Source organism: Kockiozyma suomiensis (assembly GCF_038497685.1).
Source record: "Kockiozyma suomiensis strain NRRL Y-17356 unplaced genomic scaffold V2V93scaffold_5, whole genome shotgun sequence".
NCBI classification, from domain to species: domain Eukaryota; kingdom Fungi; phylum Ascomycota; class Lipomycetes; order Lipomycetales; family Lipomycetaceae; genus Kockiozyma; species Kockiozyma suomiensis.
The window spans coordinates 890,712-909,572 of NW_027117668.1; the positions used below are offsets into that span (position 1 = coordinate 890,712).

The following is an 18,861-nucleotide window of genomic DNA, read 5'->3' on the forward strand; positions in this document are numbered from 1 at the left end:
AATGTAAACAAACTTACAAACAACATCCGCTTGCTTCTGCACATAGATGTCTTTCCTCCAATCTCTGTACGTATATCATTGCAGCTGCTTTAGTTTATGATGTTAGCAGACTGATCTTACTGGCTATAGCAACTCCCGCTCGGCAAAGTCGTTCAAGGCTGTCAATGGCCCTCAGTCGCGATCTGACTCTACGAATTTCCAGCTCCGACAATACGCAGAGGCGACCCTAGGTTCTGGATCTCTGCGGCATGCAGTGAAATTACCTGAGGGTGAAGACTTGAACGAGTGGCTTGCAGTAAATAGTACGTGTTGTGCTTTGATCTGCTTGTAGTTGGAACTGTGCCCTAATGTATTGTGATTTAGCTGTGGACTTTTACAACCAAATTAATATGCTCTACGGCACCGTCACCCAATTCTGCTCCCCCAGCTCTTGCCCGGAAATGAAAGCCACAGATGAGTAAGTAATCTAGCTGACGACTAAATTGTCGATCACAAGTACTAAGTTGCTGTAGATATGAGTATCTCTGGCAAGACAGCGAGCGATTCAAGAAGCCTACAAAACTTTCAGCCCCGGAGTATATAGAGCATCTTATGAGCTGGGTCCAGGCATATTTTGAAAATCCAGCCGTGTTTCCTTCAAAAATTGGTAAGTACTCGGGAGTATTTGATCACTCCCCGAGTGTTTGCAGAGAATCTGATCCGCTCACCTCATGGATGATGAGGCTGAGGGTACCGCTTTTGTCAGTCTCGTTTACTAATTTAGAATAGGTGTTGCCTTTCCGAAGAACTTCCAGTCTATAATTCGTACAATCTTCAAACGACTCTACCGAGTTTATGCTCATATCTACTGCGAGCACTTTGAAGTTATCACAAAGCTAGGCATGCAGCCACATCTCAACACCTCACTCAAGCACTTTGTCTACTTTTCGAAGGAATTTGATCTTATTGAACGCAAGGATTATGGACCGCTAACTGATTTAGTGGATCGTATGTTGCAGGATTCTAAGTAGTCAAGAGAGCCACGATGAATGCGCGAGGTTCGTGGTGTTTTTCGGAGGGGTTGAAATTTATATTTTGGCGTTGACTGTGCACTTACATTGCTAAAACACTTGAGTTTCTTGAGACAGTAAATATCCAGTAATTCGTAGATGTTACACTATACTACACAGAGCCTGCCCATGTAAATGAAATACAGGGTCAGGGTTAACACTTGACCATGATTGGCTGTCGTCTCCCGAGGTTTTCGTGCCGCCCTTTCTCTCGAGCTTCATCAATTCACACAGCTCTTCTTCAGCTCTACTTCACCAACAATGCTGTCGAGATCCTTTGCCCGTACTACGTCGCTTGTCGGCCGCTCCGTTACCCGCTCGTACGCGACCGCTTCCGCAACTGCACCCCCCATTCAGCTCTTCGGCGTCGACGGAACCTACGCCTCGGCTCTCGTGCGTCTCCTTCCCCGATTCCCGGTTCTCCTCCATTTTTTCTGCAGATTCGGAATGGATCCTGCTTAATCGAAGTTTGAGCCGCTTGAAAATCGTCATTTTTGCTGACATATTGATATAGTACACCGCAGCCGCCAAGGAGTCAGCTCTCGACGCGACCTCAAAGGGCCTTGCATCCATCAATGCCACTCTCTCAAAGGAGAAGGCCTTCGCCGGTATTCTCGCGAACCCTGCACTGTCAGCCGCTGACAAGGCAACTGTTGTCGAAGCTCTTTCGAAGTCCGTCAAGTCCGCCCCCGCTGTCACAAACCTCCTTTCGGTCCTCGCCGACAACAACAGACTCGGTCTCCTGCCTTCCATCATCACTAACTTCGGGACCCTCATGAGTGCCTACAAGGGTGAGGTTGAGGCTACTGTCACCTCTGCTACTGTATGCTTCTCTGAGAATAGTTCAGATTAAAAAGGAATTTTTCGAGTGCTAATGAATGGTTTCTTTTAGCCTTTGGACTCGAAGCTGTTGTCTCGTATTGAGTCAGCCATTGCTAAGTCTGAGTATGTCGGTGCTGGAAAGAAGTTGAAGATTTCAAATAAGGTAATTTTTTTGTTTTGTCAATTATATATTTAATTGGTGCTAATTGCATGTAGGTCAACCCCGAGATTCTCGGTGGTCTCGTCGTCGAGCTCGGCGACCGTACCGTCGACCTCTCCGTTTCGTCCAAGATCTCGCGTCTCAACGCCCTCATCTCTGAGGCTGTCTAAATTCGGCTTGTCTTATTGATGTTGTAGTTTGGGAAGTTGATAGATGTGATTATAAAATTAAATAATCCATACATTTTATATACATTTGCTTTTATAAAGATATCAACGCCGGTACATAGTGTACGTAGAACACATGCAGCTTTACAGTTTTCCAAGAAGTTCTTTGTCAAACAGATCTGAGAAATTGATTGACATTTCTCTTTCACGATCCCTTTCCGCGCCCAATTCTCCTACTCTTACCATATTGGAAATCAGTAACTCATCGCCAGCTTTATCCAAATACTCCATTTCTGGCTTCTTAGCAAACCCAATCATTGCTGCATCAATCAAAATTCTTGCAGTTAGTCCCCACACTGGGTGCACTTTTTGAGTCTTTTTGATTGAAGGCGCGATGATATCATTCACATTAGCTGGTACAGAAAAAATATGCTGTCTCCATCTTAGACCGCACCAGTCCATCCATGATCCCTTATACCACCCTTTATCGTTCTTTAAAAATCGATCAAATGGCGCTGTAAAAATGGCACCAACTTCTTCTTCACTTGTAATACTCAGCAGCTCGTTAATGTCGATTCCGACCCCATCCCGGATCACGTTGGTGTGACAAATGAAGCCTACGCAGGGACGTACGATTAGCCAATTGCGCGCCAGATGGCATGGCAGTTCTGTAAGATTTTCAAAGTTGTATTTTGAGCTGTCGAAGGTTTGTGGTAGGCCAATTTCTTCGAAAGATTCACGACGTGCGACTGAAAATGGTGATTCGGATTCGTCGTCTGCTTTGCCTTTATTCACGTCGATTAACGCTCAACACTGACAAGATATACAAAAAAAATCTTGCTAAAAATTGAGATAAAATTAAAATATCACATACCTCCAGGAAAAGCTGCCTGGTTAGAAAAAGACGTGAGACCAGTACCTCGCATTGTCAAAACGACACCCAGCTCGCCGTCGTCGTTGGGGTGTAGTAAGATGAGCACGGCCGAGCGACGGGAAAGTGGCAGACTGTGCCACAATGTAGGTGGGGGATTATATGATTGTAGTCTTTGAAGACAGTCTAAAGCTGTTCTGGATAGCATTTTTTTCTTGTTTTGTAGATGATTTTTGTTAATTAGATTGCACTTGGCTTCGATACGAAAGAATTCAAGATGCCGCATGCGGCTCTTAAAGGTGACGCAGTTTGTTGCTTTTTAGCAAACACCACAGGATATAATTGCTGCAATCCTTTTTCTCTGTCTAGTTGACTCTAGATAGAGTTATTCAAAGAGAATGGCAAATAGTAATTCCACAACAAGCCCACCACCATTCATCTCTTCGCAGCGAGCTCCAACAGACACAGCCGCTGCTCTGCACGTGCCCCCAGATGCAATCGTCGACACAATAATTGAGGAAAACGAGAGCGACGATGACGCTGTAGCCGACTCTAGAACCACTAATCATCCTCTTGCACAGTCTCGAAGCAGTAGTATTGATGATGGGCGGCGAAAGACCAAAGAATCTCGGCCATCGCATCGCATGGTGCGCAACTTCTCGCTAATCTTGCCGGATACTGGAGAACGCGTGCGACGACAGTTCACACTCGATCAGTTTGATACAGTCACTGATGGACAGTCCAGCGGATGTCAAGCCATGGTCGACATTGATGAAGGGGAATTAAACGGAGACGCAGATTCCAGTGAGAACTCTGCACTTATCAATGGCGAACAGCAGCACCGTAATAGAAAGTCATTCAGCAGATTCATTGCAAAATTAGCAAAGATCTCAGATCGCACTGGAAACTACCTGCTATCGATTACATTATTCAGGTGGATTTATGTTCATTTATTCTTTGAGCAATTTAGTCGACCACTCAAGTGTGCGTTAACATACTACATCGCATCCTTTGCCGTCTTTTCTTCCACAATTTCCTCGCACCTTGGCTCTGGCGATGGCAAGCACCTAACTGCTACTGTCACTGTCTATTTTCATCCGTCCCGAACTCTGGGCAGCATGATTGAGGCGACGATGTTTGCCGAGATAGGCCTTTTTTATGGAGTTTTTCTATCGTTCTGTGCCATGCACACAGCAGCATTGTTCAAGTCGTTCGATTTACTTCCCCTCGGTCATGCTATTGTGTTAGTAGTATTTGGAGCCGGAGGTCTTGGTTCTATTGCGCTAATGAAGCGGAAGATGGATAAACAGACTTTTAATACTGCGTGTTCACTTGCATCTACCCAATTTGTCAGAATCCTTGTCAGAGAAGGCGCCGTTCAGCAAGGTGTTGTAGCTTTCGGAAAGATGTGGCAAGTGACGATGATTGTGCATCTTGGAATATTGATTTCCGCCACAGTCTGCTTCTTGGTTTTCCCTACATCCGCTATCACGAAACTCAAGAGAGGACTCAATACTCTTATGGACACATATTCCCACATGCTATCTATTATTGCGCGAAGCTTTTTCGCTGGCACTGATGTCACTAAAACCGAAATTGAAGAGCTGTTCAAGAGTGCACGTTCACTTGTAGTATCCCTGGATGGATCTCTTCAAGAATCTAAATACGAGCATTATATGCGTGGAACAGAAACCGAGTTCTTTATACAAGCCAGACTGGTTAAATCAATACAGAGTCTCATGCAACACGTCGGTGGTCTTCGGAGCTCACTTGTTATGGAGTGGTCTTTGACGAATTTAGATCACCGCCAGACACGATCATCCTGTGGAGAAATTTTTGATGTATTTGTCTACTATCTCGGACCTCCTATGGTACGCTTCCTACTCCAATACCATTATGCGTAAAATTAACAAAATTTAGAAATCGTTGACTTATACGGTAAAAAGTATTATGGAGGCGTTACCGTTCGATGATGCAACTAACGAGCTTCAACTGAATGCACATTTTGTCGACAGTCTCAACGCTGTAAGTTGCAGCGTTAGCAAATATCATATTTTTCATTACGTACTCACAAATTCTCAGGCTCTAGATTTATTTTCGACTGCGCGCTCGAAAGCTCTGCGAGAAATCTACTCACAGGATGTGTTTACTGCACAAACCGACCGCGAATCAATTGCAATCCACCTCGAAAAGGTTGCCGCTACATGCGGCCAATTTTCTCACGGGCTCGAGGATCTGGCAAGAGAAATTGGTGAAATAATCGCTACGTTGAAAGAATATGAGGTTTACATTGCAGAAGGCCGGCCGAAATCTTGGAACTGGATATTGTTTTGGCGCGCGAACCCTGCAAACCGATTAAAAGTAGCTGAAGTCGAAGAGGAAGTTACTGTTCCTCCTAAGCTTGCACACCTATTTAGTGAAGGAAATGTTGAAAAGTATGTTGACAAAGAAGGTCACGTTCCATGGTCTCTTCGTTTGTGGCGATCTCTACGCTTATTTCGCAGAAATGATGTTCGTTTTGGAATCAAGGTTGGACTGGGATCTTTGTTGTTCTTGATTCCTGCTTATATGAGCCAGACTAAGGACATATTCAGACATTACAGAGGGGAATGGGGTCTTGTTGCTTTTGTACTAATGATGAATATCTCAATTGGGGGGACCACAAATACCATTCTGTATCGACTTTCGGGGACTTTTATCGGATGCTACTCAGCATGGCTTGTGTAAGCGCTTCCTTTTTTTTTTGTTGAGGAGCGAGTATACTGACATAAATAATACAGCTGGTTTTTCTTTGGTGTCAACAGAGCCATACTTTCGTTTACAGGATTTTGCATTGCATTTATTTGTTTCTGTATTATCCTGGGTTGGAAAAAAAACAGTTCATTTGGAAGATTCGTTTTATTAGCCTTCAACTTGACAGCTTTGTATTCGTATAGCTTGTCACAGAATGATATTGACGATGACGGTCGAAATGAGGATGAAGGAGGCGCTAATCCCATAGTCTCGGAAATTGCTTGTCAGTGGATCTCTATATTGTTTCGACTATTTAATATACTAACTATTATTTGTAGTCCATCGATTAGTTTCGGTTTCTAGCGGAATTATTGTAGCAATTTTTGTTACAATGTACATCTGGCCAAACAGTGCCCGGCAAAATCTGAAGCGGAAACTTAGCATTCTCTGGATTCGAATGGGTTTGATCTGGAAGTGTGACCCACTCAATAGTCTCACACATATAGGTGAAGCACCAAGGTCATTCACTACACTTCAAGACGAGCAAAAACTACAGAAATCACTACTAAAGATGCAAGAATTGGTTGGTGCTGCATCCAACGAATTCAGACTAAAAGGACCGTTTCCGACAAAGAATTATGAATTTATCATGAAGACCACGCAGGAAATTCTTGATGCGTTTCACAACGTCAATGTAAGTATAGGCTGCTTCTGGGTCTATATTGAGTACCACTGACTAGGTTAGGCTATGATTATCAAGGATCTGAATGCGTCCGAACGTGAAGCTGAAATTATTAAATATACGGTTGAAGAAAGTATGTATGCCAATTTTTCTATTTTTGAGACTCACTAACACACTAATAGGAACCGAGCTCAGCAATCGCATTTTCCTTCTTTTTTACCGTATGTCACAAAAATTATTTTTGTCGTCTAAATATTTTACGAGCTCACATATCGTTTAGTCCTGGCGTCGGGCATCAGGCTTAGTCTACCAATCCCTGACCATTTACCAAATACTGTTCATGCGCGAGATCGCATGATTGTGAAGATAAACGAGTACCGAATGAAGTCAGTTAGTCAGAATGCTGGGGCAGATGATGACTTTGTGTTATTTTATTCATTCAGTAAGTTCGGTTCACTTCGTCTATCAATTGTGCTTCTCAAGTGCTAACTCTCTAAATCAGTTTTGGCGACGATGGCGATCAATGACGGCTTGTTGCGGATCATAAGTGCATTTCAGGATATTTATGGTGCAATTGAAGAGGAGACACTATCCATCTAAATTGATTTGTGGTTTCGCGGTTGACTTTCATTGTCGCTAATATTGCCAAACGTCGCGAATGACGATGCAAGAAGTCGAGTCTTAATGGCTTTTGTTATTTGCAATAGACAGACAACATATATATCATGAAACTGATAGTCTTTAGGTTTTTGATTTTATCGCTGATATCTGATGTTTCAGCAAAAATCTCTCTACAAGATGCGGCCACTGTACGATTGTGCATTCGTAATTATCGCGCGCTTCAATCTGTGCTCTAAGCGAGGAACAGCTCTACAACACCCATAAAAACATTGATGTCATGGTATATCTAATGCCCATTATCCGCCCGCTCTTCGCCCCAACCCTACTTCCTGCTTTTTCTAATCTGCCATTGAAACGGAATAGCACTGTGCGTTCATGCAATGGCCGTAGATTACTCGCTGTATCTTGTCACAGACTCTGGTCTGGTGCCTCCCGGAACTACGCTTGAGGAGCAGGTTGAGAAGGCTATCAAAGGCGGCGTCACCCTCGTCCAGCTGCGAGAGAAGGACACCGAGACGAAGGACTTTATCAAGAAAGCTAAAAAGATTCACGACCTCACTAAGAAAGCAGGTATCCCTCTATTAATCAATGATAGACTTGATGTTGCTTTAGCAATTGATGCAGAGGGTGTCCATATTGGACAAGAAGATATCGGTATGTAAACTGTCTCTGATTACTATTTTTGAGACCTCTGACGAGGAACTCAGTGACGTACAGTTTATTCTAACCGTTCTTGCAGATGTTGCGACTGCTCGAAAATTGCTAGGACCGGACAAAATCATAGGAATCTCGGTTACTTATGTCTCTGAGGCAACGAAAGCGGTCGAAGATGGCGCTGATTATCTTGGAGTCGGCGCTGTATATGATACATCTACGAAGATCCCCAAGAATCCTCCAATTGGCATATCTGGTCTACGAAAAATCCTCTCCTATCTCTCATCTGTTAAGACATACATCCCAGCCGTCGCTATTGGATCTGTCAATCTAGCGACTGCACGCAACGTCATGCATCTCTCTGCTGTGCCTGGCCGTTCTCTCGATGGCATAGCCGTTGTGTCCGCCATTATTGCCTCCGCGGATCCGGAGTCTACATCTCGCGAAATGTTGAATATGGTCAAAGAGGCACCATACTGGATGAGCGTCATCAATGATCGTACTCCTTCGGCGATCTTGAACGATATCCCGGCTTTGCTAGCCAAGGTACAAGAAGAAGGTCCATTGGTGCATCAGTTAATCAACCGTGTTGCCATCAATTTTGCTGCTAACGTGACACTCGCCATCGGAGCTAGCCCGGTTATGAGTGAGAATATCCCCGAATTTGGCGATCTGGCGTCCGTGCCAAGCAGCTCTTTGCTTGTAAACATGAACTCAGCTGTTCCTGAATCTCTAGACAGATATATTGCAGCAACTACAAAATACAATCTGCAACTCCGTCCCGTCGTCCTTGATCCTGTTGGTGCTGGTTTTTCGTCTTTGAGAAGAGAAGCTGTCAAGACTTTATTAAATCGCGCACACTTTGATATTATCAAAGGAAACGAAGGCGAGATCTTTACTGTTGCTGGCGAGACGTCTTCCATGAGAGGAGTTGATAGCACCGGAAATTCGACTATCGAGAAAAAGGTGCATATCGCAGAGGGTCTCGCAACCAAAGAAAGTGAGTGATATTCTTGATGAAGGAAGTCATTTTATATCTGCTAACCTCTACAGAAACGATTGTCGTAATGACTGGTCCTCAAGATATCATCTCAGATGGACTTACAACCTTTGTTCTCTCCAATGGCCACGAATATCTATCACATATCACTGCAAGTGGTTGTGTTCTTGGATCGATCTTGGCAGCCTGTTCAGTTGTCTCTAAAGAAGACCGTTTCCTGGCAGCTGTGGCAGCAGTCTTGATGTTCACCATCGCAGCTGAGAGAGCAGCCGTTGCGCCAGGAGTTCGAGGACCTGGAACATTTATTCCAGTCCTGCTAGACGAGTTGTACATATTAAAACAAATGTGCGCCAACAACGATAGCAGTTGGCTTGAACAAGCGAGAATTGAGCGATACCTCTTGACCACATAATTTTTTTATTGATTTACTGCATATCTCTTGTAGTTTGTGATCTGTATTTTTCTAAACTGCCTGTTGGGGGAAGTCGCCTGAAAGCAAATTGTTTGATTTGATACAATTCCTCTATGCTTCTGGATTCTTAGAATGCTTACTTTAATTTTTTACGCGAGAGCTGAATTGTGTGACAATGTACTAACTCATTTTGAGTTGTTATGTGTGATTCTGCGAATACAGATGAAAATTAATAAAAAACAGCGAAAAAGTAATATTCAATCTATTGACAAGCTCATAGAATGTTGTCAAAAGTGGAATAAAAAAACAGCAGGTATTAAAAAAGAGAACAAAGTATAACCAGACTAAAGTGAGAGTCTACTCCTTTTTTTAGTCGGAATTGCCGTCACAGATTGCAATTTGTCAGCGGATGCCCTCGCCAGCAAAGAGCTTCTCTTCACAGGTATATCAGAAACAGGGAGATCTCCAGCGCCTGGATCACTTTTGGTATCAATATCACGTAGAGTTGAATTACCATCAAAAATTTCACAGTCGTCCAGTTCAGCAACAGTAGACGATCGTTTGCTACTCTTCTCTGAAGACCGTCGCAATCCAATACTTTCTTCGTCAATCGCGGTATCAGTGCTATCTCTAATCTGGGTATCTTTTTTATAAAGCGCTGAACGTGATCGGCCCGACGAGCCAAACATTCCGCAGACGCTCGTCCTGCATCCGGGCGAATCAGCATTTCGAAGGACTTCAGTATGCTTAGGATCAGTAATAGGCTCAGAAGATCTCCAAGAGAGCGAACGCAATGCTTTGGAAGAAACTTCTCCAAGTTTATTGATTGCGTTCATCTTTGAGATAGTTCGCTTCTTTGATAAAGCTTCCTGCCTGTTTTTAGCTGACTTACGAACTCTTGAACGCCCTCGCCTTTCTTGAGATGGTGTAATAATTGAGACTGGAGATTGAGATCGCTGTCCTGACCTGTCATGAAATCGATTCAATGAGATCGGTAGCGTAGCAGATCGGTTGATAGGCGATGACGAAGCAGCTCTGCGATTCAATGCTGACTCACGATCACTTGAAAAGACTGGGAGTGAAGCAGAGGAAATATTTGCCGCCTGAGGATACTCTCGTGCAATGTTTTCGGGTAGATGGTGCTGAATTACTGTCTCTCGAGAATTTGTCCTTAAGCAAGGAAAACGGAAACTTCGAGCTCGCCTAGGTCTTGATCTCAAGACGGGAAATGCCTCTCGGGAAGTTTGATTTGATTCAGCTAAAGGGTCTCTGACCAGTTTTTGGGCAGCTCGCGTAAGTCTTAGAGAGCCAGATGCAGCTCCGGTCTCTGATCCTTCATGACTAGGTCGTGATCGAAGCAATACAGGTTCTTCAGTTATAGATTCTCTGATACTAACATCCTGCATCAAAGTCATGGCTGCAATAATATCAGCAGGAATTTCATCTGAAGAATTACTAGTCAAACTGTGCTGGCCGCTACCCGAGTTAATGGACTCATCAATTGTAATCTCTATTCCGGTTTCAGGAAGTGTCAACTGCGACCCGCGAAATTGTGCCCCTGAATCAGCAAAAAAGTTACCCACAGCTCTTCGGATTTGAGTAAACGATCCTCTTTGCTGAGTGTCAGATATTTGATGGTGTTCAGTAGCACGATAGAAACCTCCGCTCTCATCACTGTCAGATACGTCAACAGCGATCTCCATACCAGATTCGGGAACTGTGATTATTCTTCTGCGCCTTGGACGCGCGCGCCATTCTCGGGGAACCACAGGAGCTGGCGTTGGCCGAGGCAGTGGCCGGTCGGAAAATGGGTTACCATTCGGCATCATCCGGCCATTTAACCCAGCATAATACTCTCGTCGCGTATCCACTCCTGCGTTAAATTGCTGCAGACGAGATCGCAACATGCTAGACAGTGATTCAGAATTCGCGTCGATTTCCATTCTATTAGATACAGATAATAAATCGTAGTTAACTGGGTACACAAATGGCGAAATACGAGAACCTGATCCATTCTCAGGCATTGGTGAATATTCATGCCGCAGTTGCCGAGTTGACCTCAACTCCGTACTCCCATCGAGAAGCGGTAAATATACAGGCGGAATAGGGGACGCCGGTTGCTCATTCGATATACCAGGAACTGGGATCGGCGGGTTCGGATCGGGCATTTCCACAAAAGGAATGGGATGGCTATTGAGTGAAGTAAGCGCTGGATAGCACACGATCATAACCAGTCTGGATAAAAACAAAGGGTACCAGACCAAAAACTGCTTTCACACGCGTCTACGCGTCAATCATACAATCTATCGAGCAGCTCTATAATCGTCAAATTCAATATATGCTTTATTCAAATAAATGCTAAAATATAATATATGCAGTAAACAAACCAAAATTTTTCCTCTCTAGCTATAAATCAGCAATTTAACTGACTTTTGAGTCTTTCAAGTCAAATATCTGTCCAGACTCTCGCCTAAAACACTTTCTATAACAGGTACCAAGTCCTTTCTCACTTCAGATTCAACAGTTTCATCTTCATCTTCTAAAAGCTCAGCAACAACAGGTACAAGCTGTGGCAGCATGCTTAGCCATTCTTCGCCAAGTCTTTCGTAAATCGCCTTTAATGTCATCACAGCCGCGATTTTTATGTCAGAACCTGACGCGCCTGATTTAGCCCGCGCCACCTTGGCGACTTTCTTCGCGTCAAGTTTGATCTCATCGCCGTTCTCGGAATCATCCGAAATCTTGTCCTCGGCGTCAGAGTCTGACATTTCTTCATCGTCGTCATCGAGATCCTTCATGTAACTCAGTACCGCCTTGTTAATGTACTTGTAGTGCTCCTCAGAAGAGCAAGAGACAGCGAAAGCAACAATAGCTTGCTTGAGTACATCACTCTCCTTCAGACCAAGTCCAAGCTGAGCTAACAATGGAGATGCAAGTTTGTCGAATCTGACGGGTGCCTGCCAAAATTCTTCTTGGTCGTTGGCGAATGCTGCGGTCAAAGTTTTGACCACTGCTTCCCAAAGCTCAAGGTCAAACGGAGCTGCTGAATCATTTACGAATGATACGAGAAGATCAGCTGTATTGTCGAGTATATATCCGTAGTAACTAGTGACGATTGACTACAAATATTATTAGCTCAAATCCAAGCAAACCTCACTACGAGAACTTACCTTGAGAGAACTGAAAAGACGTTCGCAAAGCTTGAAGACAACCAATATCCTGTTTCGTCGGACAGTCGACGAAGGTACCTCTTCTTCCATTGCCCATTTAGCGGTACGAACAAAAAGGGGACGGAAAATTTTGTCGTTCAGTTTGAGAACAACTTGCATAGCAATATCTATCACGTCCCGTTCAACGTCTTGCGCAACCTTGATATTATCATCAATCTTCTCTCCGTCCAAACTACGCGTATCAAAGCCAGAAAGAATAAAGTCAAAAATCTTGCCAGCTTCACCCATGATAGCCTTTCTGGTACCGCGCTCAATCACTTGGGCCATCGTACTCAAGTGCAGTCTAATCATTGCTTTGTCCCATTTTCCAAGTACGAAGTCCCAGTTTTCAATCAATGAACCCAGCAGCTGCTTGGTAGGAATCTTAGAAATCATTTTCTCAAGCAGGCTAGATCGTGCTTCCTCAACAGCGTCGCTGTCTTCAATTACGGCAACAGCATCCTTTGATGCCGACAAAAATACAAGATTAAGAACCCTTGTTAGGTAACTAGCCATGAACATGGGGATACGCTTCACAAAGGAGTCGATCAACATAAAGTCAGCAATAACAACAAGATCTTTGCCACTTTTAATGGCCTTTTCCAATATTTCCATGACCATCGGCACAACGCGAGGCAGATAGGCCAACATACGTGCACCGAGAGCAGTCGTGAGAGAACTAAGACAAACGATTGCTGAAACAGCAGCGGCATCATTGCTATTCTGAGTGCCGCGGCTGCCGATAACAAGTTCAACGACGTCGCCATCAAACGCATCTGGCTCAACTGCTCCGAACTTTCCACAGAGACAATCAAGAGTCATGAATCCAAGTTTCACAAGCTCTGAATCCGCGGTATCAGCATTGGAAATAGCGGAGCAGATAGTCGGTAAGACTTTGAGAGCAGAGTTGCGGGCAAGTGCATCAGTAACTTTCGCATCGTTCTCAAATTTCGAGCGAACAGTGACCAAAGCGCGACGTACAGTTTGTGAGTCGTCGAGACGAGATACAAGACGCTCAAGAACAGAGACAAAGTCTTGAATGGGGAGTAAGTTGACGACAGCATCCAAAGTGTCGTAAGCTTCATCTTGAAACTTCTTTCCTTTAGACTTGTTATTCACGTCAATAATCTCAAGGAGATTCTCAATAGCAGCTGCAAATGAAGCTTGCAAGGCATCTACCACAGAAGCATCATACTCCTCAGATGATGGTCGGAAAACAGAAGCAATCTGCGACCGTTTTTGAGAATTGCTAAGCCCTTCGCGAATAAAGCGAAGCAGATCGATTTTGAAAGCCATGACTTTCTCAGGAGTCAAACCTGCCAAGTCCGCAACATACCCATTATCCGATGTAGCATTTTCCAAATCCAATGGAATACGGCGGGCAAACCCAATATACTGATTAATAGCCTCAATTCGCTCAGCCACGGAAAATCCTCGAAGAAAAATATCAGCAAATTCAGATAGACCCTTAGAATCAGTCTCCTTGTGGCGTGACACTAGATCGTAATGACGTTTTCCAAGAAGGCGCAATACAAGGGCAAGGCTCTGGTTTGCGCCAAGAGTTTTGGTCAAAGTAGTGAACAACTTAACGCGTCTATGATAGGGAATGTACGGAAACGCGTTGACAAAGCTGAGAATTAACTCGACCATACCAAAGGAGTCACCAGTGCTCGCTGACAACGCTAATGCGGGAACAACCTGGGAGATCGTCTGCTGGATAACGTGCGCCGAAAACTCGTCGTCCTGACGAACAGTGTTGGCACCCATGAAAGTGAAAATCGGCATTACGCTGTGTAGTACAAGTTCAGGAGACAGGCTTGCCAGTGCTGAAACTAGTAACAAGAACTTATTCTGCACTTGGGGGGAAGTAGACGAGCGTATACAACTGACAATAATGTCAATACGGATTGTGTTAGACTCAAGTTGAGATTTCTAAAGAGCAGGTCAGTACACAGTAACCTTGCACATTGCGCAAATATAACTTACATCAGCGTGTTGGATAATGGGCAAAATGCAGTCAACCAGAACTTGCTGAGTATATTGAACTGGCAGCGAGCTGTCTGTCTTGACCAGCAAAAGGTCCCCAAGAATAGAAAACAATTGTTTCAACAATTCGCCGTGGCTCTCAGGCTTGCTTCCCTCCAGCAGCTCAAGAACTAGAGTAAGTTCTCTCAAACTCTGGTGGACAGACATCAAAGCTGGAGCAATACTTTGTGAAGTACTGCTGCGACGGCGACGGCGCTTGCTTTGCTGGCTCGGTTCAATTTCCGGGATCAATTTTGGCCCACTGAGAATGATCGAAAAAATAGCTGTAGAGATATCAAGCCGACTAAGACAGTCTAAAGCTCCATAGGTAACCTGATCATCCAGGGTCATTTTCAGTAACACTTGAATAAAAGAGAGTTGCGACTCTTGATTCCATCCTGACCAGGTTTCAACTAAGCGATCGCCAGCGACGTCGGTGAGACCATGGATATCGGCCTTTAAGCAGTCAATCAAAAATCTCTGACCTTCTATTCCGTCGCCTCCATCAACCATTCTAACCAATACAGTCTCAAAGGCAGAGGCAGATAACTTCTCCGAGTCAAGGGCAGCAATATGTATTTCATGCTTGCTAGCCCAATTCTTCAAAAGTGGATCGCAGAGGGAAGACAAAGAAGTTGGAGTCTTTTTCGCCCCAGTTAGCATGACCAGAAGCGCAAACTTTACGCGGTAAAATGGAGATGCAGCGATATGACTAGCAAAAAAAGCAAAAATCGCAATTTTAAGACTCATCTCTCTCTTCTTTTTCTCGCCAGTAAGCATGACTGTTGTGTCTATAGCATTTCCGACGATAGTTTTGACAAAATTTTTGTCCAGAATTGACTCCTCAAGGCGAGGGACAATATAAAAATGTAGAAAAGACTTTAGATCTTTATTTCCAAGCCATTTCAGCAAATCGGTTTCATCGCCGGTACCATAAATCGACTCCAAACCCCAAACCTTTACGAATTTCGGAGCCGATTCGTACCTGGTATCCAATTGTCTCAGACAACCCGAGGCAAGTTTGCGAACTTTGTCCGAAGAGTCGGTAAGAGCAGTGACTAGAAAAATAATAGACGCCTGATAATCAACGGCGTCTGCTTTCTCCAGTACTTCCCCAAGTAGCTTCAGAGCTTCGGCACGTGCGAGTGCAGGATACGAGCTGACTATCATTCGCAAAAGGAACGAAACGACAAGATCCGAGTCTACTGGGAATAATGTGGTATTACCCATGAGTTGCGCCAGATGCTTCTCCTGGGTAACTCCCTGAACGAAAATTTCTGCCATAGCATTAAACTCTTGCGTAGCATTCGGAGCCAGGTAGGATCCTGCATGAGCCTTGACAGCCGTATTAAGACGATCATCAAAGCTAAATAGAACCGGAGTTGAGTCAACTTTCATAGCATCTTCAGCTATCGGCTCTGACGTTGACGGCTGAATAGCAACATTTAGCTGAAGCTCAAGACTATCGACATCAATACCTGCAGTCTTCACAGCATTCAAAATAAGGGATGAAATGTTAGATTTGGAATCTTCGTTCTTTATGGCTCCACTCAACGCCGATTTGAGGTCGTCGTCTGCATCCGCCTGAACTGCCTTGCGCAGAACTGACTCGATAACAAACAATACCTGTACATCAGACAGCAGCGAATCATCAAGCAAAGCAAAAATCTCCTCTGAGTCAGCGGGATAGTCCTCAATGATTGCAAGTAGATACGAAACAGCAAACTTGTCAATTTTGACCTTACTTTTGATCTCCTTCATATCCTCTTCCAAGCTTTCTATCTTCCGAACTGCTTTCATTATCCGCGAATCAAGGGGCGCAAAATGAGAATTTCCAACATCCTGAAACTGAATGACCTGAGTCAGTGCTGCGAGGCCGGTCTTACAAGATTTCTTAGTCCAGTTGAGCGCAATACTCTGAGCAAAGGCGAGAAGGACCTCCGTGCTAAGACGAACTTGAGATACTAGTACAACTATAATCATATAGGCAGCCGTCTGAGCTTCCGGAGATTTGCGAGCAGAAATAACATCTGAAATGTGCGGGATCATTCTCTCGGCGATAGCCTCGTCAGGTGTATTTGCATCTTTGAGAGCCAATATAACAGAAATGGACGTAGAAGTCCAAAATGACAGCAGAGTGTGGTATTCGCAGTGAGAATTTATTTGTGACACAGTGAATTCACACACGAGACTAAAGAGCTGAGCGTCTCTAGTGAGTGCGCGAATCAATGTGTTTCGAGGAATTGGAGTCGCGGTGAGTTTGGCGTTGGAAAGAAACCCAAAGAGTGGAGGAAGAGGTGCCTGAACAACATCAAGAACTCTCTGAAATATAGAATGACTATGGTAAGGAAGAAAAGTGAGAATCAAGATTTCACGATTCATTTCATTGATCCTGCGCTGGCATTAGTAAAACATAAGTCGGATAATGGCAAGAACTAAGCACGTACTTAAATCTGCGAATTAACCACTCTAGAGCCTTTAAAGCAGGCTGGAGAAGAATCCTAGATGAAACAAGGGACAGGAAGTGCTCGATAGCTTTGTCCAAAGCCGCGTTTTGCTCAGCGGTCTGCCGATAGAATAGTTAGCTAACTAGCCGAACCATTTTTAATGCTTTCAACTTGCCTGAACATGACGATCGATAGTGACACTGGTTTCTGAGAATAAACTGCGCTCAAAGACTCTAAATTTTGGATCAATGGAAACAAGATCCTGCAGTCCTTCATAGGCTGCGAGATAAACTGTGTCTAAATCTTGCTTCGCTGCTACACTCGGCTCGTATATGAGGGAAACAGCATGAGACTTCTGTCTTTTCTTTCGATCAAGAGTGGAAACAGTAGACGATTTAGCCTTGATGGCCAGTAACTGTCTTGATAAAGCCGTTGCCATGACCAGTATGTGCGTCAGAAAGACGAGACAGCCGAATTAACTCGATTCTGACCAGGATGAATGTCCGCTAGTAGATTTTTTGTCTGGATGAGCGTCCAAGAATTTTTTTTGCCCCTGAATTTTTTTCTCCCAACTAGAGTTTATCTCGAAGAATTTTCAGCTTGCTCCAGAGCCTGAGACTACAATTGTGTCAAATTACATTTAAATTGTACTACTAAAGATAGTTGCGGCTTTTTTTAATCAGAGAAGTAAACATATGTCTATAGAGTCTATACAGTAACATCTACCAACACTGCAGTCGACTACAGATATAAAATGTGTATTTAGATTCCGCTCTGTCACATTGTGCAAAGTTACGTAAAAGCCTTTGATGAAATCCACTTTTATTGACATGGTTAAAAATGAGCAATACTTTTGCAACAAAAATCGAAACACTCAACAGTTTTATATATCCTAGCAAACCCCTGACCGTTTAATAAACATATCCCAAAACCTTGCCAGCAACATGCTTCCGTCTGGCCTCCTCATGGTCCATGATACCAGCAGAGGTGGTAAGGATGATGAAACCGAACTGACGCGAGGGAAGAAGGTTGGTAACCCACTTTTCTATATCACCGACGCGGACGTTGAAGCGAGGCGAGATGACGCCACACTTGTTCAATCTTCCGTTGAGCTGAACGACAATCTTTCCTGATCGGTGGTCGTCAACCTCCTCGAACTCTCCAATGTATCCTAAATCATTGAACGTTAGCTCCCAAATCTTGTAACGGGGAAGCGAAAGCTTTCTAAAAGCCCACGTAGACTAGCGTATCACGCCAAGCTATCAAAAGAGAATGTCGATGAAAAGTAAACGCATAACAAGACGGAATTAACAAGTCTGCGTGTAAGAATCGTTTCTTCGTGATCTTCAATTTTCCGAGATATTAAAAGACAAAACCCGATGGTAGCGAAACAAATTTCATCCAGTTATTACTCGGGTGGTAGGCGCTCAATCTCTTTTGATAGCAGGCGAGGCAGCAACTCCACGGTGGTCTTTCGAATCGCTAGATGGATACAGATACATACCGTGCTTCTGCATTACAGACAAAAATTTAACGATGACCTTGCTGGAAGGGCGGATGAGGACCTGACGCTTGCCCATCTTCTCGGCATTGTTGATCGAGTTAAGAGCGTCGTTGAGAACTGAAGCGCGAGTCATTTTGAATTACTGAAATTCCTGATGTTAGTTACAGCTCATTGAGTGTCCTTGCAAGCGAAATCGAGTTTTCAAGGATTCAACAAGCGGAAGCCATCATGCAAGACCATCGTATCTGTTCAGCGACTTAAAAGTCGCAGAATAGAGGACAGTCGCAGATCCTACTAGTAGTAGCTAGCTTCTAAAGTTCTCTCCACAGAGATCTCCCCTTCGCCTCCAATATCAGACAGTAGAATATCCTATAACATACCTTGTTGCTGATGAATTGTTGATTGCTGGAGAAATTCGAGTCGCGAGCCGAACTTGAGCGAGTACTCGTCTGGCAAATAGTACGAGCATCAGACGCCGCGGAGCAAAACGCAGTCACAAGTCTTA

General features: G+C 44.1%; 7 protein-coding genes across 7 annotated transcripts; 3 read left to right on the top strand and 4 right to left on the bottom strand.

The window, feature by feature from the left end:
* Nucleotides 1–46: 46 nt before the first annotated feature.
* On the top strand, nt 47–2,201 carry V2V93DRAFT_358362 (Mob1/phocein; the record flags this gene model as incomplete). Its single annotated transcript, XM_066908057.1, has 10 exons — nt 47–66; nt 130–302; nt 364–457; nt 513–646; nt 769–987; nt 1,170–1,180; nt 1,284–1,442; nt 1,564–1,872; nt 1,942–2,034; nt 2,088–2,201. The coding sequence occupies 10 exons, from the start codon at nt 47–49 to the stop codon at nt 2,199–2,201; spliced, it is 1,326 nt and encodes a 441-aa protein (XP_066766738.1).
* Nucleotides 2,202–2,264: 63 nt separating this feature from the next.
* On the bottom strand, nt 2,265–3,495 carry V2V93DRAFT_368190 (NUDIX hydrolase domain-like protein). The gene is made up of 2 exons (XM_066909740.1): nt 3,073–3,495; nt 2,265–2,983 (listed from the first exon to the last, which is right to left on the bottom strand). The coding sequence occupies exons 1-2, from the start codon at nt 3,353–3,355 to the stop codon at nt 2,343–2,345; spliced, it is 924 nt and encodes a 307-aa protein (XP_066766739.1). The 5' UTR covers nt 3,356–3,495; the 3' UTR covers nt 2,265–2,342.
* Nucleotides 3,352–7,285, top strand: V2V93DRAFT_210266 (Fusaric acid resistance protein-like-domain-containing protein). The gene is made up of 9 exons (XM_066907012.1): nt 3,352–4,940; nt 4,990–5,094; nt 5,152–5,792; nt 5,850–6,085; nt 6,141–6,496; nt 6,548–6,617; nt 6,667–6,705; nt 6,765–6,926; nt 6,987–7,285. Exons 1-9 carry the CDS (start codon nt 3,468–3,470, stop codon nt 7,082–7,084), a joined length of 3,180 nt encoding a protein of 1,059 aa, XP_066766740.1. The 5' UTR covers nt 3,352–3,467; the 3' UTR covers nt 7,085–7,285.
* V2V93DRAFT_209461 (Hydroxyethylthiazole kinase family-domain-containing protein) lies at nt 6,988–9,343 on the top strand. Its single transcript, XM_066907011.1, has 3 exons — nt 6,988–7,759; nt 7,845–8,759; nt 8,813–9,343. Exons 1-3 carry the CDS (start codon nt 7,486–7,488, stop codon nt 9,169–9,171), a joined length of 1,548 nt encoding a protein of 515 aa, XP_066766741.1. The 5' UTR covers nt 6,988–7,485; the 3' UTR covers nt 9,172–9,343.
* V2V93DRAFT_368194 (uncharacterized protein) lies at nt 9,288–11,374 on the bottom strand. The gene has a single exon (XM_066909741.1). It carries the CDS (start codon nt 11,337–11,339, stop codon nt 9,516–9,518), a length of 1,824 nt encoding a protein of 607 aa, XP_066766742.1. The 5' UTR covers nt 11,340–11,374; the 3' UTR covers nt 9,288–9,515.
* A 135-nt stretch (nt 11,375–11,509) lies between these two features.
* On the bottom strand, nt 11,510–17,381 carry V2V93DRAFT_345495 (uncharacterized protein). Its single transcript, XM_066907883.1, has 5 exons — nt 17,028–17,381; nt 16,853–16,971; nt 14,367–16,797; nt 12,342–14,312; nt 11,510–12,290 (listed from the first exon to the last, which is right to left on the bottom strand). Exons 1-5 carry the CDS (start codon nt 17,289–17,291, stop codon nt 11,613–11,615), a joined length of 5,463 nt encoding a protein of 1,820 aa, XP_066766743.1. The 5' UTR covers nt 17,292–17,381; the 3' UTR covers nt 11,510–11,612.
* V2V93DRAFT_368203 (40S ribosomal protein uS8) lies at nt 17,382–18,844 on the bottom strand. The gene is made up of 2 exons (XM_066909742.1): nt 18,357–18,844; nt 17,382–18,023 (listed from the first exon to the last, which is right to left on the bottom strand). Exons 1-2 carry the CDS (start codon nt 18,430–18,432, stop codon nt 17,764–17,766), a joined length of 336 nt encoding a protein of 111 aa, XP_066766744.1. The 5' UTR covers nt 18,433–18,844; the 3' UTR covers nt 17,382–17,763.
* Between the last annotated feature and the right edge of the window lie 17 nt (nt 18,845–18,861).